Below are 24,207 nucleotides of genomic sequence, written 5' to 3' on the forward strand. Positions count from 1 at the left end.
ACTTGAGCTTAGGCTGCAGCAGTCTTATTCCGTGGAGGTAGAGAACTCCATTAATCAACTTCAAGCTAAGTTACTAGCACTACAAGCAGAAAACCTATCATTTCAAGAAATAAAAAACCTAGCCAATTACTCACAGTGGGCCCAACTGCCGTCTAGATTCTTGGCAAGACTGTTGAATCAACATAAACCTAATCCACATATCTCGGAACTTATTTTTCAGCAAAACAGTTACTCTAACTCACAAGATATAGTTAAGGTCTTCGAGAGAATATATGAAGAAGTGTACAACCATACCCCCAAAACATTCAATGAACAGGAACTACTTTTATTTATTAATGAACTAAACTTCCCCAGGCTAGAGGTACAACAACAAACTTCTCTATCAGCTGAACTTACACAAGTGGACATCAAAACTATAATTAATAACCTCAAAAATAATAAGGCGCCGGGTCCTGATGGTTTCTCAGCCGAGTTCTACAAATGCTTTAGTTCTAAGATGTCGATCATACTACATCACCTATATAATCACATAATACAAGAGGGTATCTCTGACCCGCACCTAAATGCATCCAGAACCATATTAATACCTAAACCAAACAAGGACACGACCTACCCTAATAATTACAGGCCCATTTCTATTATTAATTTGGATATGAGAATTATGGCAGCAATTTTGGCTAATAGAACTAAGACTATAATTACACAAATTATTTCCCCAGAACAATCCGGGTTTATCAATCAGAGACAAACAGTTGATCAAACTCTAACTCTTGAAGCAATGATATCTTTATCCCTAAAGAAACAAACATCTATCTACACCTTAGCTATAGACACTTCTAAAGCATTTGATAGAATCAATAAGTCATTTCTGACCTTGATTCTGCAAAAATTTAACTTTCCTACACAGTTTATTCACTATATAAACACTTTACACAACAGAGCATATACCACTCTACAAATTAATAAACTTAGCTCCAAAAAAATAAATATTAACAATGGGATTAGACAAGGATGCCCCCTATCACCTTTCCTATTCAACCTATATATTGAGCCCTTATTCTTACTAATAAAACAAAGAACATTTCATAATATACCCCTCCTTTTTAACACTGAAATTTCTCTATCAGCGTACGCAGACGACTTAAATATATATTATTCTCTTCCCAACACGGATCTTTACAAAATCAATAATTCAATAGAAATATTTTCAAAGTTCGCGAACTATAAGGTAAACTTGGATAAGACAACAATATTCCCGATTAATAACTACGCTCAATTCCCAACTGCAGGTACTATACCTAATATTAAAGTCAGTGACCACATACAATACCTAGGAATAGCATTCTATACCAATGCACATAATTACTATCAGGACAATGTGATTAAAATATGGAACACCATACAAAAAGACTTGGTAAGATGGACGCAATTGAAACTCCCCCTTCTCTCTAGAGTAGCCATCATTAAAATGAATATCCTCCCCAGAATACTTTTTATATTTAACGCAACCAATACACTGATCCACAATAAAGTCTTCAATAACATCCAATCAACCCTCTCAAAATTCGTCTGGCATCCAAGACCCAGCAGGATAAGTTATCAAAAACGTATATATCCAAAGGACAAAGGTGGGGTGGGCTTTCTTGACTTTAAACTGTATTACGAAATTACCAAAGGTAGTAGACTAATTAATATTGCAAATTACGGGGAACAAATCAATATGTGATGCCCAACCTGGTTGAAATTATATCATAACTATGTTAAAACATTACAATTTAATCCCAAGGCCCTCCCATTTCTAAAGGGAATATCCAGAAGAAGATACAAAATACAAAACAACATATGGGAACAAATTAAAATAACACAAAATCTCTTCCAATCACTAAATCTATTAACTGCTTTTTATACTTTCCAACCATTACACCTTAACCCCAATATTCAACTAAATGAAAAGATGATTGACCTGAATTCATACTCACTACTGAAAGAAAAGACAGTTTTAGACATTTATCTACTTAGGCAGGAATCTATAACTAATATTAGAAACAAACTTAATCTCCCGTTTAAATATACAATTATGATAAGACAACTGAAAGAAGTATGTTACAGATTTTGGAAGGATACTGACATCCCAGATCAACATATAGATACATGTAGAACACTTTGGGATATGATGACACGGAAAAAAAATGATCTCAAATACCTATAAATTCATTATCTCACTTAGACACACGAAATAAGCTATCCACTCCAATTACTGGACAAAACAAGACCCTACAATTACCTCCAATATAATTGCACAGGCAATTCAGAAATTTTCCAAAGACATTCTCCTTCAGAAGCTCAGATATACTCAACTTATGATCCTAAACAACGCATATTTTACGCCCACAATATTAAATAAAATGTACAAAGAACTCCCACCTTTTTTCAATTCTGCCCCTCCAAAGAAGCTGATATTATTCATATATTTTGGAGTTGTAAATGTACATACAAACTTTGGTGTGCCTTAAGAGTCAAATTAGAGAAAATGGGCTATGAAAAATCAACCTTATCCTGGAAATTTGCCCTCTTACATGTACCTCCTATAGGAATGAAGAATAATCACATGCACATTCTAGTTACAACATTTATGCTAATAAAATACTACATCACATTAAATTGGAAAGACAGGTCCAAAATAACATGGGATGGATTCAAGCAAACAGCTAGTAAACAACTCCTGGCTCATAAATATTTATGGTATTCCATGAGGAAAAAAAGGACCCAGAAGGACACTTGGAAAATGATATTTGAACTCATTCTGACATGATTGTAACTCATATTTCTGCATGCTGCATAGTTTGATATAGATGAGAACTGTATATAGGTTATCTAATGTATATAGGTTTTATGTTTGTAGGTCTGTATATTGTATGTTATTGTTTAGGTTTTATGTCTGTAGGTCTGTATATTGTATGTTATTGTTTTATTCTCTGTTTTATTGTTTTCTTGTCTTCATTTGGTTTTGATATAACCCTAATAAAAAGGAATTGAAAAAAAAAAAAAAACTTTCTACATCTTCTCGCTATTATAGGTAAGTGTGTTACATATTGTTCCACTGGTACTGATTAGTACAAATGTAAAGTGATACGGCTCTAATGTCACTATTCAGCAATTTAGTTGGCAGTTGTTAATGTAGAATGAATATGTAATGTTATAATTTCTAGTTGCCAGCTATAAGAAATGTTTCTTCACTTTCTTTGTAATCTAGGCTTTCTGATATAATAAGTAAAGAGTCACATATCCATGAAAAAAAAAAAAAAAGAATTATGTCTTGGTATGGTTTTTAAAAATATATGGGATAAAGAATTGATTGAGTTGCAAGAAAAATGATAAGTTAAAACTAGACAGTCAAACAATAAACACTTATAAAATAAAAGAAATCAATGCCTTAAATGATAAATATTTAGAGATTTTAAATCATAAGGTTAAAATTAGTTTGGAAAGATATAAGATTATACATTTCTCATATCATTTAATCCTAAATTTATGCATAACTTTGCTAATAGAACAAAAATCCTGAAAAGAGCCAATTATATCAAGACATATATTCAAACAAGAGCAAAAAACAAGGTAACTGAAATTGAAGACATCATGAAAGAATTTTAAAGTAATTCTGAAACCATTAATGAAAAAGACATTACTAGAATCTCAGTAGGAGATCAAAGCATTTATTAGAAAGCGTGCTAAAAATAAATTAACTGAAGGACAAATACAAATACTAGATAAACCCATTACTCCCACTGAACTTAAAACCCAACTCAACAGATTAAAACCTAATAAGACTCCTGGTAATGATGGTATCATACCTGAACTCTATAAATCAATGCCAAAAGAAGCCATATCTATTTTATTCAATGTTGTTTCAATTGTAAAGAAATTTGTAAATATTCCTATGTCTTGGAAGTATACTCTCATCTCACCATTTCTAAAAGCTGGTAAAGATCCTATTAAATGCTGTTCTTATAGACCAATATCTTTATTAAATACAGATTATAAATTATTTATGGCTGTTCATGCTAATAGAATAAAACAGTTTCTACCATCTATGGTTAGCAGTGACCAAACTAAATTCTTATTAAAAAGGAATTCATATAACATCAAAAAAAAATTGACAATACTTGTTTAAAACAAAAGATAAAATAGCATTAATAATTTTAGACATAGATAGTCCTTTTGACTTTGTTAACTGGAATTATCTCTCATTAGTACTGAAGGAAAGTAACTTCTCGAGCAACTTCATTCATCACATTAATCTTCCCTATAAAAATCTTTCATGCATATGTTAAATAGGTTTACATACTTCAGAATCAATTAGACTTTCTAAAGGAACCAAACAAGGATGACCTCTCTCGCCTTTGCTTTTTACTTTAGTTATAGAACTGTTTGTCAATTTTATAAGATCAAACACAAACATTAAAGGTATTCAGGTGGGGAAAAGTTCATTATTTAAAATTCAGTTGTTTGCAAACAACATTTTTTGACCTTAAATGAATGTAATACTTCACTTCCAGCAGTCTTTAAAACAATGAAAATCTTTTAGAAGAATCTGGCTTTACTTTTAATGATAGCAAAATAAATATCTTGCCAATGAATATTAATAAAAAGGCTATAGATAAAGCATTTGCCAAATATATAGTTTAAAAATAATATTTAGGGATAATTATTACTGACAATATTAATGATATAACACTCAATTATAATAATTGTTTAACTTCAATAAATAATCTGGTAAGCCATTGGAACAAATATATCTTCATTATGGAAGAGAGACTTTCCATAATTAAAATGATTATCCTGCCAAAAATACTATATATCATACAATTTACCACCACCAAAAAACTGTATAAAACAAATTCATTAATGTTATTTTTTATGGTATCCTAAAAACCTAGGTTAGCTTTAATTCATCATACTAGAGATTGGGCACTTTGTGGTATTGGTTTACCAGACTTAGAGTTAAATTTGATAGCCTCAATCATTAAGACAGTAACTTATTGGTCAAATGAACATTATATTTCCAGATGGAATGAGCTACAAGAAAACTTTGTATTATAAACTAGCTACTTTATAGATTTAAGTTATAATTCAATCACAAATAATGTCTTACTTTGGTTCCTAAAGCAATATTTCTCAAATAATTCTAATAAAACATACAATGCTACATATCTTTTCACAGTAATGAATACCTTCAGAAATGTTTTTTACAGAAACCCAATTTATAAGGCATGGTTCTTTCTCATTTTCTCAATAGCCAATACTCATAATAACATTTTCACTATTAACTTGCAAGCAATGACTATTTTAAAGAAAACAACTTAATATATTGTATTCAGTTAATGGACAAAGAAAAATTATATACTGTTGAGTATATAATAAGTAAATTTGATTTAGATAAAGATATGTGGTTGCATATACAAAATTGTAGACAGTTTCTTGAACACAAGATTAAATTAATACAAAAACCTGTAACAAATTATGTTCCTAAATTAATTGATTTCCTATCTTTTTGGACATAACAGTACACAAGTGAGAAAAGTCATTTATCTAAATTATATAATGTGATTAAAAAAGAAACAGAATATAATAGAAATAGTTACTGGAATTATTTTAGACACATTAACAATATACCTCCAAATGAAGAGGATAAAAGATTAATTTTATTGTCATCAAAACAAACCACCTCCTCACTCAAATGGAGATTATTTTCTTGGAATTCATTCATTGATCTTTCTTTATCCCTCACAGAATAGAATTAATGTTTAAGAAAAAGACGGCTTGTTGGAGATGTAACATATTGGCAACATATGTTCTTTGATTGTGTTATGTTTAAACCTTTTTGGGACAATATATATATATTTTTTCTTATGGGCTCTATTTACACATAAATTTAATTAAAAAAATACTTAATCTTTTTTAATTCTCCAATACCAGAATGTGTTTTGAGATTAAAATATCCACTCTCATGGAGCATTTTATCAATCTCAAGAAAAGTTATAACAAAAAACTGGGAAATTAATCTACTCCCTCATTTAATGAATTCATGAACATTACATCAAAAGTTGGCCAAGAAACAACCTTAAAGAACTGCTAAATAAATAACTTGTAATATTTATTTATAATAATCTGTTAACTTATAATATTAATTAAGAATCTTATTGTTTAGTAGACACTCTTGTAAATAGTTAATATGTTCTGTATTTTTATTTATTTTTCTGTTTTACACATTTTGATCTATATTTTCGTTTACATTAAGTGTTATTATATTCTCACTTTTTAAATTTTAATTAAAATATTTAATAAGAAAGGATTGGCAGGAATTATAATATGTATTGCCAGTGAACATGTGAGGACTGCACAGGAAATGCAAAAAAACATAAAATAGAAATGCTCATTTCAAAGAGTTTAAGACAGGAGGCAAAGTGCTGTTACCCACTATGGAGAACAAATTACTTTCAAAGTTGTACGGATATTTTTAAGTAAAAGACAAAGCAGGTGAAGTAAATTCCAAATAAAGATGGACTGTAAAGAGAAAACATGAATAGCCACATCACATAAATGTTTTGAAGCCTTGGAGAGAAACTGAGGGTTCTGTAGTAAGTATGTTCAGAGAAGATATTAAAAAAGTTTGCGCCATATTCTAAAGTCAGATGATATGCTTACAGTATCCCAGAGACAGAAAGTTAGACTTTGTATTCAAGATGCAGGATATGTTTTCATAACTGCCTGCAGGATATCTGTCAAGTGTCCAGATTTTCACAGAATGTCCAGATTTTTGCCTCATATTTTTGGTCTGTTCCTCATAAAATTTGTGATTTTCTGGATTTTTGTGGCAGATCAGTGAGGACTAATTCATTACATAATGATAGGCATTTGAGTTTCAGATTTCATATCCATCATAAAATGCATGGTGACACAAGTCCTTTTATTGTAGAGACTTTCAGCACAACACTGCAATTATCACTGCTGAAAAAGTAAATCTGAAACTATATCAGGCACCTGACTGCCAATGCCAAGCAGTTAAGGAAGAGGTAGAGAAATTTATATTTTGGGGGTCATAGAGGAATCCTAGAGTGAATGGAATAGCCACATTACATGTGTTTCTACATTGAAGGGACTATAACATTCTGAAATGTCTTCAGAACACTGAATAGTATCTCTAAATGCTATTTCTAACATATTTCTAATCCATGTCTATAGAAGACAAACTCCTTGATAAATTGAAAAATCTAGGTTTGTATCTACTTTGGGCTTGACTAAAGGCTATTGGTGAATCTCATTACCTTCGAGGCCAATGAGAAAAAGCATTTTCTATGTCTAATGGCCATTTTAACTATAAGGTCATGCCTCTTTGACTTCATGGGATTCCTGTGATGATTCACCTGTTTGTGGAAGGGATTCTTAGATTCCATGTCAGGTATTCAAAATCTTATCTTGATGACATAGTTATTCTTGCTATCAATATTATTATTATTATTATTATTTTTATTATTATTATTATTATCATAATTGTTTATTTGTTCATTTATGTATTCATTTATTTATGTTGAAAATTATGAATGTCACCTCTCTGAGGTCCAAATGGTTATAAACTCTTTATGTCAAGCCAAATTAATAGCCAGTCTAGCTAAATGTGCATTGGGCATGAATGTTAGATTATTCAATAGAAAAAGGGCTGATAAAACAATGGTCAGAAAATGTAGAAGCCATGTGCATTTGGCCCATACCTACTATCAAATGACTAGTCAAGCAATTTTTATGGTTGGGTAACTATTATCCCAAGTTCAGCCTGAATTTTACTAGAATACCATGCTTCCTGACTGGCATGAAATGGTAAGGCATTATTGTATATTAAGTGGACATACCAGGCATTCCAGAAGCACAAATAAATGCTATGTTTGATGCCCATCCTATTGACCCCCAAACGTCTTCAAGCAGTCTACATTATTCACAGATAACACCAAGGTGGGCACAGGAGCACTATTAGCCCAAACAATTAGAGGGATGAGTGTCTACTTTGTTAAATAAGTTGAAATCTAAGTTATCATGTAAACAGACAATCAACAATTGAATGATAATGTCTAACCATGAAGTGGAGTCAAAAAACTCTCAAGTATTAACAGATCCATTTCAGTTATAGACTGTGCCAAACCAATGGCTATATAGACAAAAAGATGGTAATGACAAACTTGTAAGGTGGGGTCTATCTTTAAAGCTCTTTCCATTTAATAGTGTGCATTGCCTCATTAAACTACCAACATATACATGCAGGAAGGCTGTCCAGGCCTTGCAATACATCCACAGGTGAGAGAACCAGGGAGTCTAAGCTTGGGGGGGGGGGTCATTTAGCAAGTTTGCTGAGCTGGGATGGGAAGCTGAAATTCTAGCAGCAGCATGTACAAAACAGGGACTATATCCACCAGAGGACATGTGAGGGATAGGTTTACCAACTTTTCATGTCAAAAATTCTGGACATGTACATGAAAGCAAAATGCAAGTATTTTTGTACCCCTGTCCCCTCCCACACAGCCATTCCAGTGTCCCATTACTTGGCTATTTCTCAATTTCTTCCCAGTTCCATAAACACTGTTCAAAACATTCAGTGTGCATACTGTTTTCTGCTTTACTTCTACAATGATTACAGATATTTGGATTTAATTTAAAACTTTTATTTCAAATTTGATAGCACAAACACTGATAGACATGTGTTAAACAAATCAATACAGTTTCACAATGAAAACAAACTTAGCGTTAAAAGTTTTCTGCCTTTAAAACTCACATTCGCTGAAACAATATTGAAACCTACATTCAAAGAAAATGCATCTGGCCAGTGGTGGATTAAGTTTACCTTTGGGCTGTTTTCAAATCATAGGCCCCTTGCACACATATTTAGGACTATGCAAAATTTATTTGATTCACCTTCCTGACTGTAGTAAATTATAATATATAATAATCAAATTATATCCCTTGCATAATACAGCACCACTTGTTATAGCGTGTGTTAAATGTATAGTTTTGAACATTTTTCAGTAAGCAATGAAACAAAACATATGAACTAATAATGACAAAACTGCCCAAGTGAGAACATTTCAACCATAAAAGGCCACTCAAACTTCTGTCATTACAATCCACCAATGTCAGTCAATATGCACAATTTCTGCAGAAATAAAGGTCATCTGAATAATTCCACATTAAAGAGATCTGTAACTAATGAAAAGGTTGCTGCTAGCAAACAACTTTATATTTCAGTGTTTCATCTACAAATCCAACGTCTGCTGCCCTTGAAGAATAAAATGCTTATGTTATATTAAAAAATGGTAAGCTGGTAATATTGCAATAAGGAAAGGATGGCAAAGTGAAAATGGGTTCATTAAGTTCCTAAGAAATATTGAAGTCTGCAGAAGAAGCGCTTGATGGTATAGATAAAAAAAAAATAATTCATTATCCTGGAGAAAATCTTTTTTAGCTATACTCTGAAATTCAAGTCGGAGAAGCACAGTACTTGCATGATTTAGTTTATTTCAAGCAAAACAAAGCAAACAAAAGAATTAAGTACAACAACCTAGCAAGATTCAGCACAATACATATAATGCAATTCTTCTTTCATTCCATTTGCATTAGCTTCCATAAAATGCTTCAAATACCAAGCGTCTTTGCCCGCTGTTGTCACAAAGTGATTAAAAAAAGCCTCTGCTAGATAAGAACATTTTTCAGTGCTAAATATTTACAATACAACACAGTTTCTGGTTCAGTAGCAGTGATGAAAGATTGCTTGTTTTGGTGTGTTCTGCTTCCCTCCTAATTTAGGAAAGTATATATTTCTAGATTTCTTAATAAGCATCCAGAAAGTGAGATATCTAACGTAAACAATGTGCCAACTGAGATCTTACCACAATATTCCCTTCACCTTGAAAAACAAATAACAGACTGAAGGCAAATGTATGTATTAGCCATTTATACAGCTCTCTAAATGTTAAAAATCTGTCTAATGATAAAGCTGTCTGCTAGGCAATTAGTTAGCAGTTCACATAGGAATGAACAGAAGTTACAGAAATTTGACTAGGTAAAGAAATATGTTGATCTCGAATTTAATGGAGTCTAGGCAATGACAGCATCATTGAAAAACTTAATAGAGTAATACTATGCCTGGGCACTGCTTCATATTTATAGAACAATACCACTGTGCCAAGTACTGAGCAATTCTGCACTTTTTAACTTAACCTGCCCTTAAAAAAATAGCCATCTGTATAATGGATGTTAGCACAGGTATGAAGGGGTTAAGAGCTGACCCTTCAAGAGTTAATGTTAAAAGTATATATATATATTTATATATATATATATATATATATATATATATATATATATATATATATATATATATATAAAGAGAGAGAGAGAGGCAGAATCAGAGCACTTAAAGTGAACTAATAAGTCTGATATTTAATGATGAATTGCTGGTATTTCTACCAACATATAAATTCTGTTAAACCACAGAAAGTCCAGAGCTGCAACAATGGCTTCTTAGTATAGTGAGACCATATTTTTCACCCATTGTGTCTGATCTGGAACATCAGTCCTACTCAATATGAATATCAAGAAAGTGACATGAACAGGAACAACCCGGGTGGCCACATAGAAATGTACACAAATACAGACATATTAACCACAGTATATGATGTTTGCATGTGAATTAGTCTGCTGAGTTAACAAGTTACAAAGGTCTGTAAACTGGTCTGAGAATCCTTTTCAGCCATGCCCCAGGCTAAATGAGCAAATACAAAAGAATGTTGACAGCTGTATTACATATAGTGCATTTACAACTGGTTTAACATGCGCAGAAATAAACCTTATAAATAAAGTGTACAGCTATATAAGCAACAAAATACAATAACTAAATTATGTGCATTTATGGAAAAAAACTATTTACAATCTCATATGTTAGCATTGGAATCGCAAGTGAGTTATCTAGTCAGATTTGCCCCCCCCCTGTACCACTTTATCAGTGGGTGCTAACTCTATAATGTGCCCCTTTCCTCAACCTTAACCCTACACCTTACCTTCATTAAATCCATCCCATAACACTGCCACTGCACAAGACACACTTGGACACACAACAATACTATAGCTTATCCCCTAATCTAACCCTGATGTTAACCCCAAAACTCAGTATAACACCTATCATTTACTCATCCCTGATCCTAACCCTACCTCACATACACATGCAGAAAATCTCTCACCCCTCCAACTTCACTTACCTATCTCAACATTACACAACATTTCCACTGTATAGCTATCTGTACCATAGACCCATTGACATTAAACAGCACCCCCTGTGTTGTTGAAGAAATGTCTCTCTCTCTCTCATATATATATATATATATATATATATATATATATATTATACAGTATCATGCACATGCGGTACTCTAAGGTTTATGACAGTCATAAAATCAGGTACATGAATGTGCACATTGATCATATGGTCTTCTGACATGATCCCACTGAATACTGGTTTGGCAACCGTCATCTTTATAGAGAGAGAGAGGGGTATGCTTAAATTGTCTGTCAGTATTTGATGCAACTATATTTGATTAGTACAACAGCATCCTCAGGGGTATCACACTTGTACTTTTGGATACATTACATTTGTATAGTACCAGTTACTACTATTTGGCAGAACTCTGTGACTACATCTGTCTTAAAGAATTAATTCACCCACAAAAAGAAACATTTAAAAGACTTCTGTGATCACGTTAAATGATAAAGTCCCCACCAATAGTACTGAAATTTAGAATCAAGTCCAACAAAAATATTCTACTTAATCACTTAGTGAAAATGTGAGTAAAATAGTATCATAACTAAAAACAGTATCATAATTTAGTAACGTTCTGTTTCAAATACCTTTAATATTCATGGAGTCCTTCAGACCTAGTATCTTTATTGCTTGCAATTTTATCAGCCAACATAGCTACTTAATATTCAGTAACAGCACTTTAAAATATTACTGTATAGCTAGGAATTCCATATTGTACTTCCTCTATATACACAAACAGACTGTGAAACAAGTAGGTAAAACTGCAGCATTTCATAAGTACCCGAACCATATTTGAAACATGTCCAATCCTGGTCCGCTGCACAGTTCAACATTTTTTCAAGAATTTCAAATTCCATGCACGAAGAGGACAAAGATGTAAACAATCAGTCGCAGAGAAGCAGAAGACTGTTTTCGTCTTCTGCGTCTGTTGCAACCAGACGCAAAGGGTGTTCTTTTATAATTTATTTTTATAATGTTTTTTTTTATTTAAAAGAAAATTAATCTCCTGGCATTTTTTCTGGACAATATGCTCTCCTTTGCATTTTCTGGACAGTGCCCATTAATTCTGGACAGTCCAGGAAAAACTCTGGACCCTTGACAACCCTGGGAGGGAAGGGAAACACAGGATAAGAAGCATGCTTCAGGAAGTATATAAGGAGCAGAAATGCTTGAAGGATAGAGATTCATGACCTGGAAGGTAATGGGAGAACATTTCGTGTGTTGGCTTGATTTTATACTAAGTTCATGGAGAAAATTAATCTGGAGAAATAAGATGATGCTAGAAGGCTGACATTTAATTTAACGTAGAAGCTGAAAGGAAAGCTAGATTGACTGGAAGCTGTTAGGAAAAGCTAATTGCATGGATGTAAAGGTATGTAGAGTTGTTCTTCTTGTGAGGAACTTATTGAACTGCTTCCTTACCTGAAAAGTGAAATGTGTTACAATTGTGAGAACCTGCTTATTATACTGGAGAAGGTCTGTGAATGTTCATTGACTGCATTTTCTGTTTATTTCCATATAGTTCTGAAAGGCAGAATTTTTTTTCATAGAATTTAAGTAGAAACCTGCAGTGGCAGCATTTTGGCTGATCCTAACACCATGAAAACATACTATGTGAGAGTGTTCAATCTCGCCGTTTGTTCTTACACATGGGTGTCGGAGCCGATCCTCGGCTCCGAGTCGGCCGCTTAGCAAAGCTTTGCATCTAGAAGAGGCTCGAGACCAACCTACCTCCCACAATTCCCTCTGCCTCTACCTCAGATCTAGTTTGCCGCTGCAACTGATCGCATCATTTTTGAAGAGCTCTGACCAATTGGGAAGATAAGCTAACTTTTTTCTTGAAAAATTTCTTGAAAATTTAGGATTCTTGACATATATATTTAGTGTGTGTGTGTGTGTGTGTGTGTGTGTGTGTGTGTGTGTGTGTGTGTGTGTGTGTGTGCTCTGGTCATCCTTCTACTCTTATATATATAGTTTATATATATATATATATATATATATATATATATATATATATATATATATATATATATATATATATATAGTTTAGGTTTACCTTAGGGCCTTCCCCACTTACTACTTGGCTTACTACTAAACTTGGAATTTGATTCTAGGCATTATTTTGTCTGGGACTGTGGATACTAACCTATTTTGACACTGTTATTGATATTGTACAGTACTTTTCTTACAGGATGTCTGAAAAAGCTAAATCAGGATTTAAGAGGTGTCAGTGTGGGCAGAAGATGTCTGTCACCGACAACCATAGCTCCTGTGTCTACTGTCTTGGCCCTCTCCATCTACAAGAAGACTGTTCTATTTGTCATTCTTTTAGTGGAAGGGTCATGACAGATAGGCACAGGAAGCTTATGGACAGAGGTCTTTTGAAGCCTGCCTTCCAAGAGGCTCTTGACAAGTCAGACCAGGCTTCTAAATCCTCGAAGGAGTCGAAGACATTGGAGCCCATGTCATCGGCTCTGAGTTCTTCGTTTAAGGTTCGTTCACCGGTTCCACAGACTTTGGGGCCAAGTGTCGAACTTCTGTTTGTCACCGAGCCTTGAGTCTTGGAACTGGTAACGGAGCTTCCACCTCCTACTCTATTGAGGTCGGCACCATCCTCGATTCCTTCGACTCGGTCTTCCAGGCCCCTCTCCGACACTGACATAGATCGTGTGGTGCAGAAGTTAATGGAGAACACGACCCTATCCAAACTCATTTCAGTCTCCTCTCAACTGGTGTCGAGACTTGAAGGCCTTCCTTTATCTCCATCTGATCCTCCTCCTCCAAGACCTACTCAGCCTTCGGAGCCGGGAGATGTTGACCTGATCATAGTGGAGCCATTGGTGCTGGAACCGTCCCTTTCTCGGTCGGCACCATTGACCTCGACTCCGTCGGAACCATTACTGGACTCGCGGAGCCGACGATCTATCCTTGGTTCCGGGACCGAGAGTCGGACCGATGTTTCGGTGCCTACTCTCCCCCTCGGCGCCTCGGCACGGATCACTTCGGCTCCATCCTCGGGGTTGATGCCCTTGGCCTCCGCGTCGGAGATACTTCTGCGTTCTTCGGAACTGGAGGATTCCTCGGCTCGGGGTCCGGGGGCCATCGACCTTATGAGGAAGGTATTGTCTTCTCAGGCAACCACTTCAGCAGAAGCAACTTCTCACTCCCATAAAGGTCCGTTGTCTTCTTCTGTACCCACGACTACACAAAAGCGTCGAGCACCAGTGTCTCAGCCACTCCCAGAGGGAGCCCCTTCTTCCTCGGAAGCCTCATCGGATGCCCCCCCCGATGATGTTCCGAGGAAAAGACTGTGCAAGAGGAGGCACTTAGATTCTCCACAGGAATCCTTAACATCGGATACTGACTTAGATGAGTCAGAGGGGTCCCCAAAATCACCCTCAGAGGATGTCTCCTTTTCTGACATCCTGGAGATCCTGAAACAGAGAGGTGATTGGCAGGCCCTACCCCCTTCAGAGGATGAGTCGGTTCTGCTGAAGGCATTTGGTGCTCACCCTTCTTCCTCCTGGGTTACTCCGCCCTTCGACGAGTTAATGGAATTAATTGCTCGAAGGGCATGGGAGGCACCTGACACAGTGGAACCAGTTCCCAGGAAGCCTAACAAATATATAACTGCCCCTCAGGATAAGTCATACCTCACTAAGGGAGTTCCAGTGGACGCTATGGTGGTGGCAGCAGCCATGAAAAAGGAGATGTCCGAATCTTCCTCGTCTGTTCATCCTCCTAACAGGGACTCTAGGACCATGGACAGATATGGGAAGTGCATTTTCAGCTCAGCGACTTTTTCCATGTGATCGCTGAACTACTTGACACACTTCACACGATTACAGAGGGATCTAGTCAAAGAGTTGGGAGATACCCTCCAGGGTACGACAGATGCTGCTGTCTTGGATAAGGTTACAGCACAGCTCAATACCCTTACATCTATTGTGAACTCATCCATGAGGCTCATCTCGTATGCAGCCGAAGGGTCGAGTAGGGCTGCAGCTTCAGCGATTGCTCTTCGTAGACAATCCTGGATGCGCCTGTGCTCCTTTGCGGAAGCCTTCAAGTCTTCCTTTACTAACGCCCCCTTTGATGGTGCCACTCTTTTTGGCCCTAAAGTAAAGGAGACCCTAACCCGGTGTGAGCAGGAGGGAAAGACTCTGTCTGCTGTCGGAGTCTGTTTTTCCACCCCATCCAGACCATACCCCAAAGGGCAACGAGGTGGAAAGATGTGGTTTCATAAACCCCAGGGTTCTTTCCCAGGCACACAGGGTGATGCCCCCTCCAGAGACAGAGGGGGGGGCGGAAGTGGAAGACGCCACCCTGGTGGCAGAGGGGGTCTGCAGAATCAAGGCGACAGGGATACCATCCCTGGGAAGCCTTTCCAGCACTCCTGAGAGGAGGCCCGACTGTCCTGCTCTGGAGGCAGTTGGGGGACGCTTAGCTTTATACCCTCAGGCCTGGCAAAACCTTACTTCAGACAAATGGGTAAAAAGCATTATTACCAGAGGTTACAAAATTCCCTTTATATTCCCCCCGTTACCACAAAAAAGGTTCCCAGATGTACCACCCCATCTGCGAGAACCTGCAGGTATAGAAATCTCAAAGCTGCTAGAAAAAAGAGTCATCCAACCAGTCCCGGCGGACCAAAGAGGATCCAGAACTTACTCAAGGTTCTTTTTAGTTCCAAAAAAGACAGGAGACTGGAGGCCAATTCTGGACCTAAGCAATCCCAATACGTATGTGACGAAAGAAAAGTTCCGGATGGTCACGCTTCAATCGATCGTTCCGTTCTTACAGAAGGATGACTGGATGTGCTCAATAGATCTCAGGGACGCCTACTACCACATCAAAATGGCCAGAATGTCCAGAGATCACCTGCTCTTCCGGCTGGGAGCCAGCCATTTTCAGTTTCGGGCCCTGCCCTTTGGTCTAACTTCGGCCCCCAGGGTTTTCACCAAATGCGTAGCAGTGGTAGCGTCTCACTTGAGACGCCTAGGATTCTGGGTGTTTCCGTATCTGGACGACTGGCTCCTTACTGCTACCACCAAGCATCAACTCATACAGGCCAGGGACTACACACTCAGCCTTTGTGTTCAGCTAGGGATTTTGATAAATTTCAAAAAATCTGCGTTACAGCCCTCACAGCATATTTAATTTATAGGGGCAGATCTACATACCCGTTCTTTGCTACTAAAACTTCCCCCTGCAAGAATAGCTTCCCTACAAGATCACGTATCTCTCCTGCTATTGTCCAAAAAATCCCCGGCCAAACTAGTCCTAAAAGTCTTGGGCCTCATGTCAGCTTCCCTCACTGCAGTTCCCATGGGGAGGCTACACATGAGAGTTCTCCAATGGCTGCTGTTCGCACAGTGGTCGTTCCAACAGTTACCACTGACACACGAGATTCACATTACGAATACCTGCAAAGCACACCTGTCTTGGTGGTTACAGAATCACAATTTCATCAGCGGCCGACCATTTGTGTTACCCACACCAACAGCCACATTGACCACGGACGCTTCCCTGATAGGGTGGGGGTGCATCTTTCAGGGACAGACAGTCCAAGGCGAATGGACCAGTTTAGAGTACAACCTGCACATCAATGTTCTAGAGATGAGGGCAGTGTTTCTGGCGTTGCAACACTTCTCCCCCCTTCTACCTCTAGGGACCATTGCAGTTCAGATGGACAACATGTCCGTAGTCTGGTACATAAACAAACAAGGAGGAACCAAATCTTACCAATTGTGCAGAGAGGCCATGAGAATTTGGCAATGGGCAGAATCCACGGGTCGCTTTCTGATAGCAACGCATATCCCGGGGTTATCCAATGTCATAGCGGACAGGTTGAGCAGAGCCATCCTGTTACCTCACAAGTGGTCCCTCAACCAGATAGTGGCGGAAAGGATCTTCCGCAAGTGGGGCCAGCCTTGCTGCGATCTGTTTGCGTCTCCAATGAACACCAAATGCAGAAGCTACTTTGCCCTTTTACCCCCTCCAGGGGGTGTCCCCAGGGATGCTCTGATTCACGATTGGCCCCCGGGTCTCCTATACGCTTTCCCCCCTATACCTCTGATACCGAGATTTCTTCAGAAAGCCAAGGACCAGGCGAGGACTATAATTCTCATTGCCCCATTCTGGCCTCGACAGATTTGGTTTCCCTTTCTTCAAGCTCACCAAATGCAGGAGCCCTGGATTCTGGACCCGGTGCCAGACCTACTGACTCATTCATCAGGAGCTCCCCACCCATCACTCCTGTCCCTCAAGTTAGCAGCTTGGCTGCTCTGCTTCCCTACTTAGCCAGGTCTGATCTTCTCTCTCCGGCGGTTCAGGACATTCTGGTAACCTCTCATAAGGCTTCCACTACTAAAATTTACACCGGTAAGTGGAAACATTTCGTCTACTGGGCGACTACTCAGTATTTAGATCTCTTAGTAGCCCCTCTAAACAAGATTTTGGAGTTTTTGTCCATGCTGTTTCATCAAGGAGCCTCTACTGCCACTTTAAAAGTTCAATTGGCTGCTATTTCTAACTTTCATGTAGGAGAGAACGGAGCTCCCGTTATGGCTCATAGGCTTTGTAAAGCCTTCTTGAAAGGGTCCTTTCACCTTAGACCAGCAGTTAGGTTACCTACAGCCCCTTGGAATCTAAATCTACTCTTATCCCAACTAATTTTACCACCTTTTGAACCAGCTTCTTCCTGTTCCTTGAAGTTCCTGTCCTGGAAAACTCTTTTCCTGGTAGCCATCACTTCAGCCAGACGAGTATCAGAACTTCAGGTGCTTTCTGTTAAGCAACCATATTTAATTTTTCACCTGGACAGGGTATCATTACGCACCAACCCTTCCTTCCTCCCTAAGGTTTGTTCAGTTAACAACATTAATCAGTCCATTGAGCTTCCTACATTTTTCAAAAACCACTCCAATAAGCTGGAATATATGTTGCACAAGTTGGATGTTCATAGACAACTCAGGTTCTACCTAGATAGAACTAAAGACCATAGAAAAGCGGACCAACTCTTTATAGCCTTTGCGGACAACAAAAAGGGCATGGCAGTGACGAAGCGTACACTTTCCAAATGGCTAACTGATTGTATAACCTTCGTTTATTCTGATTCTAATCAGAGTTTGCCCACCAAACCAAAGGCACATTCTACTAGATCAGTTTCCACATCTTTGGCTCATGTGGCTCGTCTGCCGTTGGACACTATTTGTGCAGCCGCCACTTGGTCTAAACCGCATACGTTCATCACTCATTATAAAGTGGACAAAACTTCCAGGGACAGAGCATCTTTTGGTTCCACTGTGCTCAGGAACATTCTTCCGTGAGTCACTCAGGGTAACGGAGCTAGGGACGCTACCCATGTGTAAGAACAAACGGCGAGATTGAACACTCTCACATAAAGAAGTTATGTCCTTACCATAACGTTCCATGTGGAGTGTTCATCTCACCTTTGTTCTTACATCCCCACCCTCCCACCCTCAGGTCTCGAAGAACGTATGGTTTAGAAGTCTGGTCTGTTTGTTTCCCACTAGTAGTCTCTCTGTTGTTCTACTGGTTGAGCTAGTTGCATTCCTTATGTATAAGTATGTATTCTTATGGTGATTACCTGGTTATTGCTGGATCTGGTGTTGTTTCTTGCAAACTAGATCTGAGGTAGAGGCAGAGGGAATTGTGGGAGGTAGGTTGGTCTCGAGCTTCTTCTAGATGCAAAGTTTTGCTAAGCGTCCGACTCGGAGCCGAGGATTGGCTCCGACACCCATGTGTAAGAACAAAGGCGAGATGAACACTCCACATGGAACGTTATGGTAAGGACATAACTTCTTTTTTTAACTGTTCAGATTTTCACAGAATGTTCACATTTTACCTTATATTTTTGGAATGATCCTCATAAAAGTTTTGGTTTCTTGTCAAATCACTGAGGATTGAAGTCACTGTATAATAACATATATTTGAATTTAAGATTTTGTATCCTTCAGAAAATGAATGTTAACACTAATCCTGTTACTCTAGCAACTGTCTAAGTTTATGAGCAATGTTTAAATCTACACCTATTTGTGTGCCTTTGTCCTCCATTATTTTAGGATTTGCCCAGATTTCTTGCTCGAAGAGGGTGAGATATATGCTGAAAGAATGGAACTCCATTTCATTTTTTAAATAAATTTGTAGTCAAACTTTGAAAAAGTGGATTTTGTGGTTGACTTGATAAAATGATATGGACTTTCAACAAAATCCAGCTGTCAACTCATTCACATAGCTGACTGCTCACTGCTAATCCGCTCATTGCTTTGTAAAATGCCTAAGTACAATAATAAGACAGAGGTGTTGTTGAATTCCAAATAGATCACATCTGCAGGGTAACCTTCATCTGCCTCTGTAGTGACTCAGTCATAGATATAATAGCAGGTACGTTTGAGCTGATACACATGCTGTGACTTTGTGCTAGAACTGACTGAGCAGCCCATTGTTCTCTGGGAATCTTGCTGTCTTTGGTATTAGTGTCACTGTCATTATTTAGTTCACCACTGGGCTAGGTATACTGACATATAACTTCCTGCACTGTTCCTTATTCGATCCTTATAGACTGTTTCCATTACAATGTGTATCCAGTCTTGCATGCCCAGAATTATCTTCCCTAAGGGACATACTGGTCAGCCCCGGTCAGAAGTTCTAATAAGGTATAGCAGAAGTTTCTTTTTAAGTTATTGGTAGAATCTTGCCTGCTTTTGTCCTTGTCCTCCTCCAGACCCATTAAGGCATTTTTGACCTCCTGTGTTGTTTTACCACCATTAGCCTACAGTGCTCTTGCCACTGTTTTGTCTACCAAGAGTGTTACCCTCACTTTTCTTCCTTAGTCAGCAGTGGCACAAAACATTTGCTTAAATCTTTTGTCCACATTTTAATCATGTTCTTCTCTAATCACCCTCACCACATTCTTCCTATCTGATGCATGCCTAAATAGTGTAATTGTATCCTATATTAATGTTTGCTACTAACGTATTCATTAGATCCACCTTTGCACTTCTCATATACATTATCACCCTATTTCAGACTTTCCTATCTGCTTTCTTCACTTTTGCCCTCAAGTGCCAGTATTTCTTTTCCTTCTCTGTTGACACTGATATTCCCATCCCCCCCCCAAATAAAAAAAGAAATACGTAGATAGAAATGAACAAAAGCTGGATTTCTTGTATTATACCAGCTTGTAAATAAATGCTTCACATAATATAATGGGTATTGTTGTCTCTGGTAATGCAGTTGAAATGTTTAACTGACACTGGAACACTTGTTTGAAAAATATCTAATTAAACTTTATGTTCCTGCTTGCAGGTAATGTCTTCGTCATCAGCTTATCTGCAGCAGATCTGATTGTAGCAGTGTATCCTTATCCACTGATGGCAATTGCTATCCTACAGAAGAGATGGTCCCTGGGTCATGTCCAATGCAAGGTGTCTTCAACCATTATGGCTCTTGGTCTCTCTGGATCTGTATACAATATTCTGGCAATAGCAGTCAATAGATACTTCTGCATTTGCCACAGTTCTAAATACGATAAGATATACAGCATAAAGAATACCTACTGCTATGTTTTCCTGACATGGACACTAAGTGTTGTTATGTTGCTTCCTCTCACGTCAACTGATGTTGTACAGTATGACTCACGCGTGTACTCATGTGTATTCAGTTTGAACATAAACCTGTCCTTGAACCTTGCTTTGGCATCCTGTCAATTTATAATTCCAATATCTATTGTCATGTTTTGCTACATGAGGATTTGGATTTTGGTCATTCAAGCCAAGTATCGGGTCAGGCGGGATAACAAACAAAAGCTGAAATTTAATGAAGTTAGAAACTTTTTTACCATGTTTGCAGTCTTTTTTCTTTTTGCAGTTTGTTGGGGCCCCTTTACTGTAATTCTTTTAGCAGTTGGATTTAGTCCCCCAGGGAAGGTACCAAGAATTGCTGATTGGGTGACTGTAATAAGTTATTTTATGGCCTACTTTAATAGCTCTCTGAATGGAATTATTTATGGAGTATTTAACCGTAATTTCAGAAATGAGTACAAAAGAATTGTCTTGTCTCTGTGCACCTATATGTTGAGTAGCTGCCAAAGATGACCTAAAAAAATCAGATATAGAATTAGTCTGAAAATTAAGGCATTTTCAAACAGGATATGATTTTGTACACCTAATCAAAAAATACTACATACCTAACATAAACCTAAATGCTAAGATAGTACCTCTTTTAGGAGGTAGGAAAATGACTTTGAATTCATACTAGTTTATGGTATCTGAAGTATTAGAAATCACAGTTTTTCTTCTAAATGAAGCATTCTGAATTCCTGAATCCAAATAAAAAAGACATGAGAAACTAATGTTTTATTAATTTACTATAATTGCACTAAAACTGAAGTGTTTTGAGCATTTATTATTTACACAAATTGTATTCTGGTAATTTCCTAGGATTTTACAGTCAAAACCAAAGAGCTTAATTGCTGCACATGATTTTGACATTGAAAGAAAGCAGCAAATTATTATTTCCATGAATGAAAGTGCCCTTTCAAGTTTATTTATATATCAGCTTTGCACATCCATTTGCAATTATGTAAATCATATATAAGCCAGTTAATTTGATGCAGTACAGTATGTTTGTTTAGTCTACTTTTTCAGGACATAAGCCCATTGACCAACTAATTCTTGACTGAGCCTGAATTTAGTCAATATTGATCAGTGCACTACCTCGGTAAACCAATATAAATACATAAATAAATAAATAAAATGATACGAGTTGGAACATGGACATAGCCACTGGCGACGTAAACAGAGGTTTGACTTGTGACAAGATTTGTAATGCAGACAAAAAAGGGAGCTTGCATCAGAACTTTATTCCAAGTTGTCAGTGACGTATTATATTGGCAGAATTAAATCTCAACAATGAAAACTAAGCACACATTCAGTTGGCAAAATATGGCCTAATGAATAAGGCATTGACTTTCTAAGTCAAATGTTGTTGGTTCAAGTCCCATCTGTGGTGATATAGACTTGACGCAACTAGAGTTTTAGTTATTTAGGGGCTGATATAATGATTAAGGTGCTTGTCTCACAGACACAAGGTACAGGGTATGATTCTCACCTTGGGAAGCATGGCTAGGCTTACAAAGGAGCCCTGGGGTCATCAGTATGCTAGCCAGCTAATCACGTGAAATGACAGCTAAATAAGAAGGTTCTCTCCTTTTACAGTTGCAGGGTCTGGAGTTCAGTCTTCATCACTGATCACTGCATTTCTTAAGTTTACATGTTTTCCCATGTTTTCTCCATGCATGTATTTGATTCCTGTGTGCATTCTGGCCTCCGCTAAGAAACATGCTGGTTGATGTGCTACTTTGAACCGCCTGTGCATATAACCTGAGGCATTCATCTACATCCCACTCTAGATATTTGGTTGTATGCTAACAAGTTGTCAGCTTCTCACTCAGCTGGCTTGCACACAGACTTAACTATGCTTATCGTATCCTCTCTATCCTCTCCTTTATTCAACCCATCTGCCAGACAAATTTACTTCAAATATTTCTCTCTCTATTATTTACTTTCCTTCTTTGACTTGATCCTTTAGATTGCACAGCCTAACTGATAGTCAGGCTGGACCATATTCATCATTTCCCTCACAACCACAGTGGCAGTTTGGATAACAGCATTATGACTATGTCACTTTCCTCTCTTTCTTTTCAATCTAAGTGAGCATTACAAAAACATGCATCTGGAGCGCTTCTCCCAGGCCTCCTCTGAAAATTGGCTCATTCCAAGTCAGACTTTCCTGGTAAACAAATGTTAACTAAATAAATAAAAGTGGAAGTTAGACTATAAGTGTTTTATGCATTTAGGCTATACTTATGCATTACAGTATTTTATGAACTTATTCTGTACATATCCATAATCCATTCCCTTATTCAATTTGTCAGTCAGTCAACTTGTTGTGCAACTGGCAGATAAATTGCCAGTTGTTGTGTCTTTCGACTTAACCCCGGTTAGGGGTCGCCACAGCAGAACTCCGGTCGGCTAATTATTGGTAGTTGATTTTTTTACGTGCCGAGTTACCAGCCCTGACGGACAACCTTCAATGAAGGTACGCCCATTCACGCATGTCTCCACACAGAAGACACTCTAGCTGAGAATCGAACCGAACAGCGTCTTACTGTGAGGCGACAAGTATTTAATGTTATTTCCTATGACTAGGTGGCAGATAGGCTGTAGCTACTTCTTAGTATAACTAATCTCTTGGTATGAGACAGATAGTCAGTAATGAGCTATTTCAATAACTAGGTCCGTCTAACAACCATGTAGCTAAGATGCATCATCATTTCTCTCACTTTGCCTAGATGGCAGATAACTGTGTTTACTATATAACACTACATTGTTAACTAGTGTAAAGAGTATAGAGAGTTTAACTGTTTTTCACTATAGAGTGTAGGTGCCACATGGACTTAATACCCACAGAATCACCTGCCTTCTATTCATCCTTTCTAAAGTCTTGTTTCTACTTCTTCCAGCACTACCTGGCAATTGGATCACCCCCCCCCCTCATTAAACTTTATATTTTACAATGTTCTAGACATACAGCTGTTCTCACTTAAAGCAATATTAATGTACATAATCCTGCATTTTAAAACAGCATGATGCTTCACCACATTTAGAGTTGCTTTAACTCTCTGTATATTACTGTTACAGTGCCACTTCACTGCTCATGTGGAAGAACCAGAATCCCCATAAGGCTACATCTTCAGTTTACAGACCATACCATCAAGCTCACGTGTCAGTATAAAACAGCTTATATTGCAAATTCTACTCCTG

At 37.5% G+C, this 24,207-nt stretch overlaps 1 protein-coding gene across 1 annotated transcript in view; it reads left to right on the forward strand.

Annotated features, from left to right (window-relative positions):
• LOC122808262 overlaps positions 1-24,207 on the forward strand; it is a 116,569-nt gene that overhangs the window by 18,595 nt on the left and 73,767 nt on the right. Inside the window, exon 2 of the mRNA XM_044079225.1 lies at positions 20,690-21,460. Coding sequence (XP_043935160.1) covers positions 20,690-21,460 — 771 coding nt within the window. The remainder of the gene's footprint in view (positions 1-20,689; positions 21,461-24,207) is intronic.

The sequence above is a fragment of the Protopterus annectens genome, chromosome 8.part0 (assembly GCF_019279795.1).
Source record: "Protopterus annectens isolate FY-2018-M chromosome 8.part0, PAN1.0, whole genome shotgun sequence".
Lineage (NCBI taxonomy): Eukaryota > Metazoa > Chordata > Ceratodontiformes > Protopteridae > Protopterus > Protopterus annectens.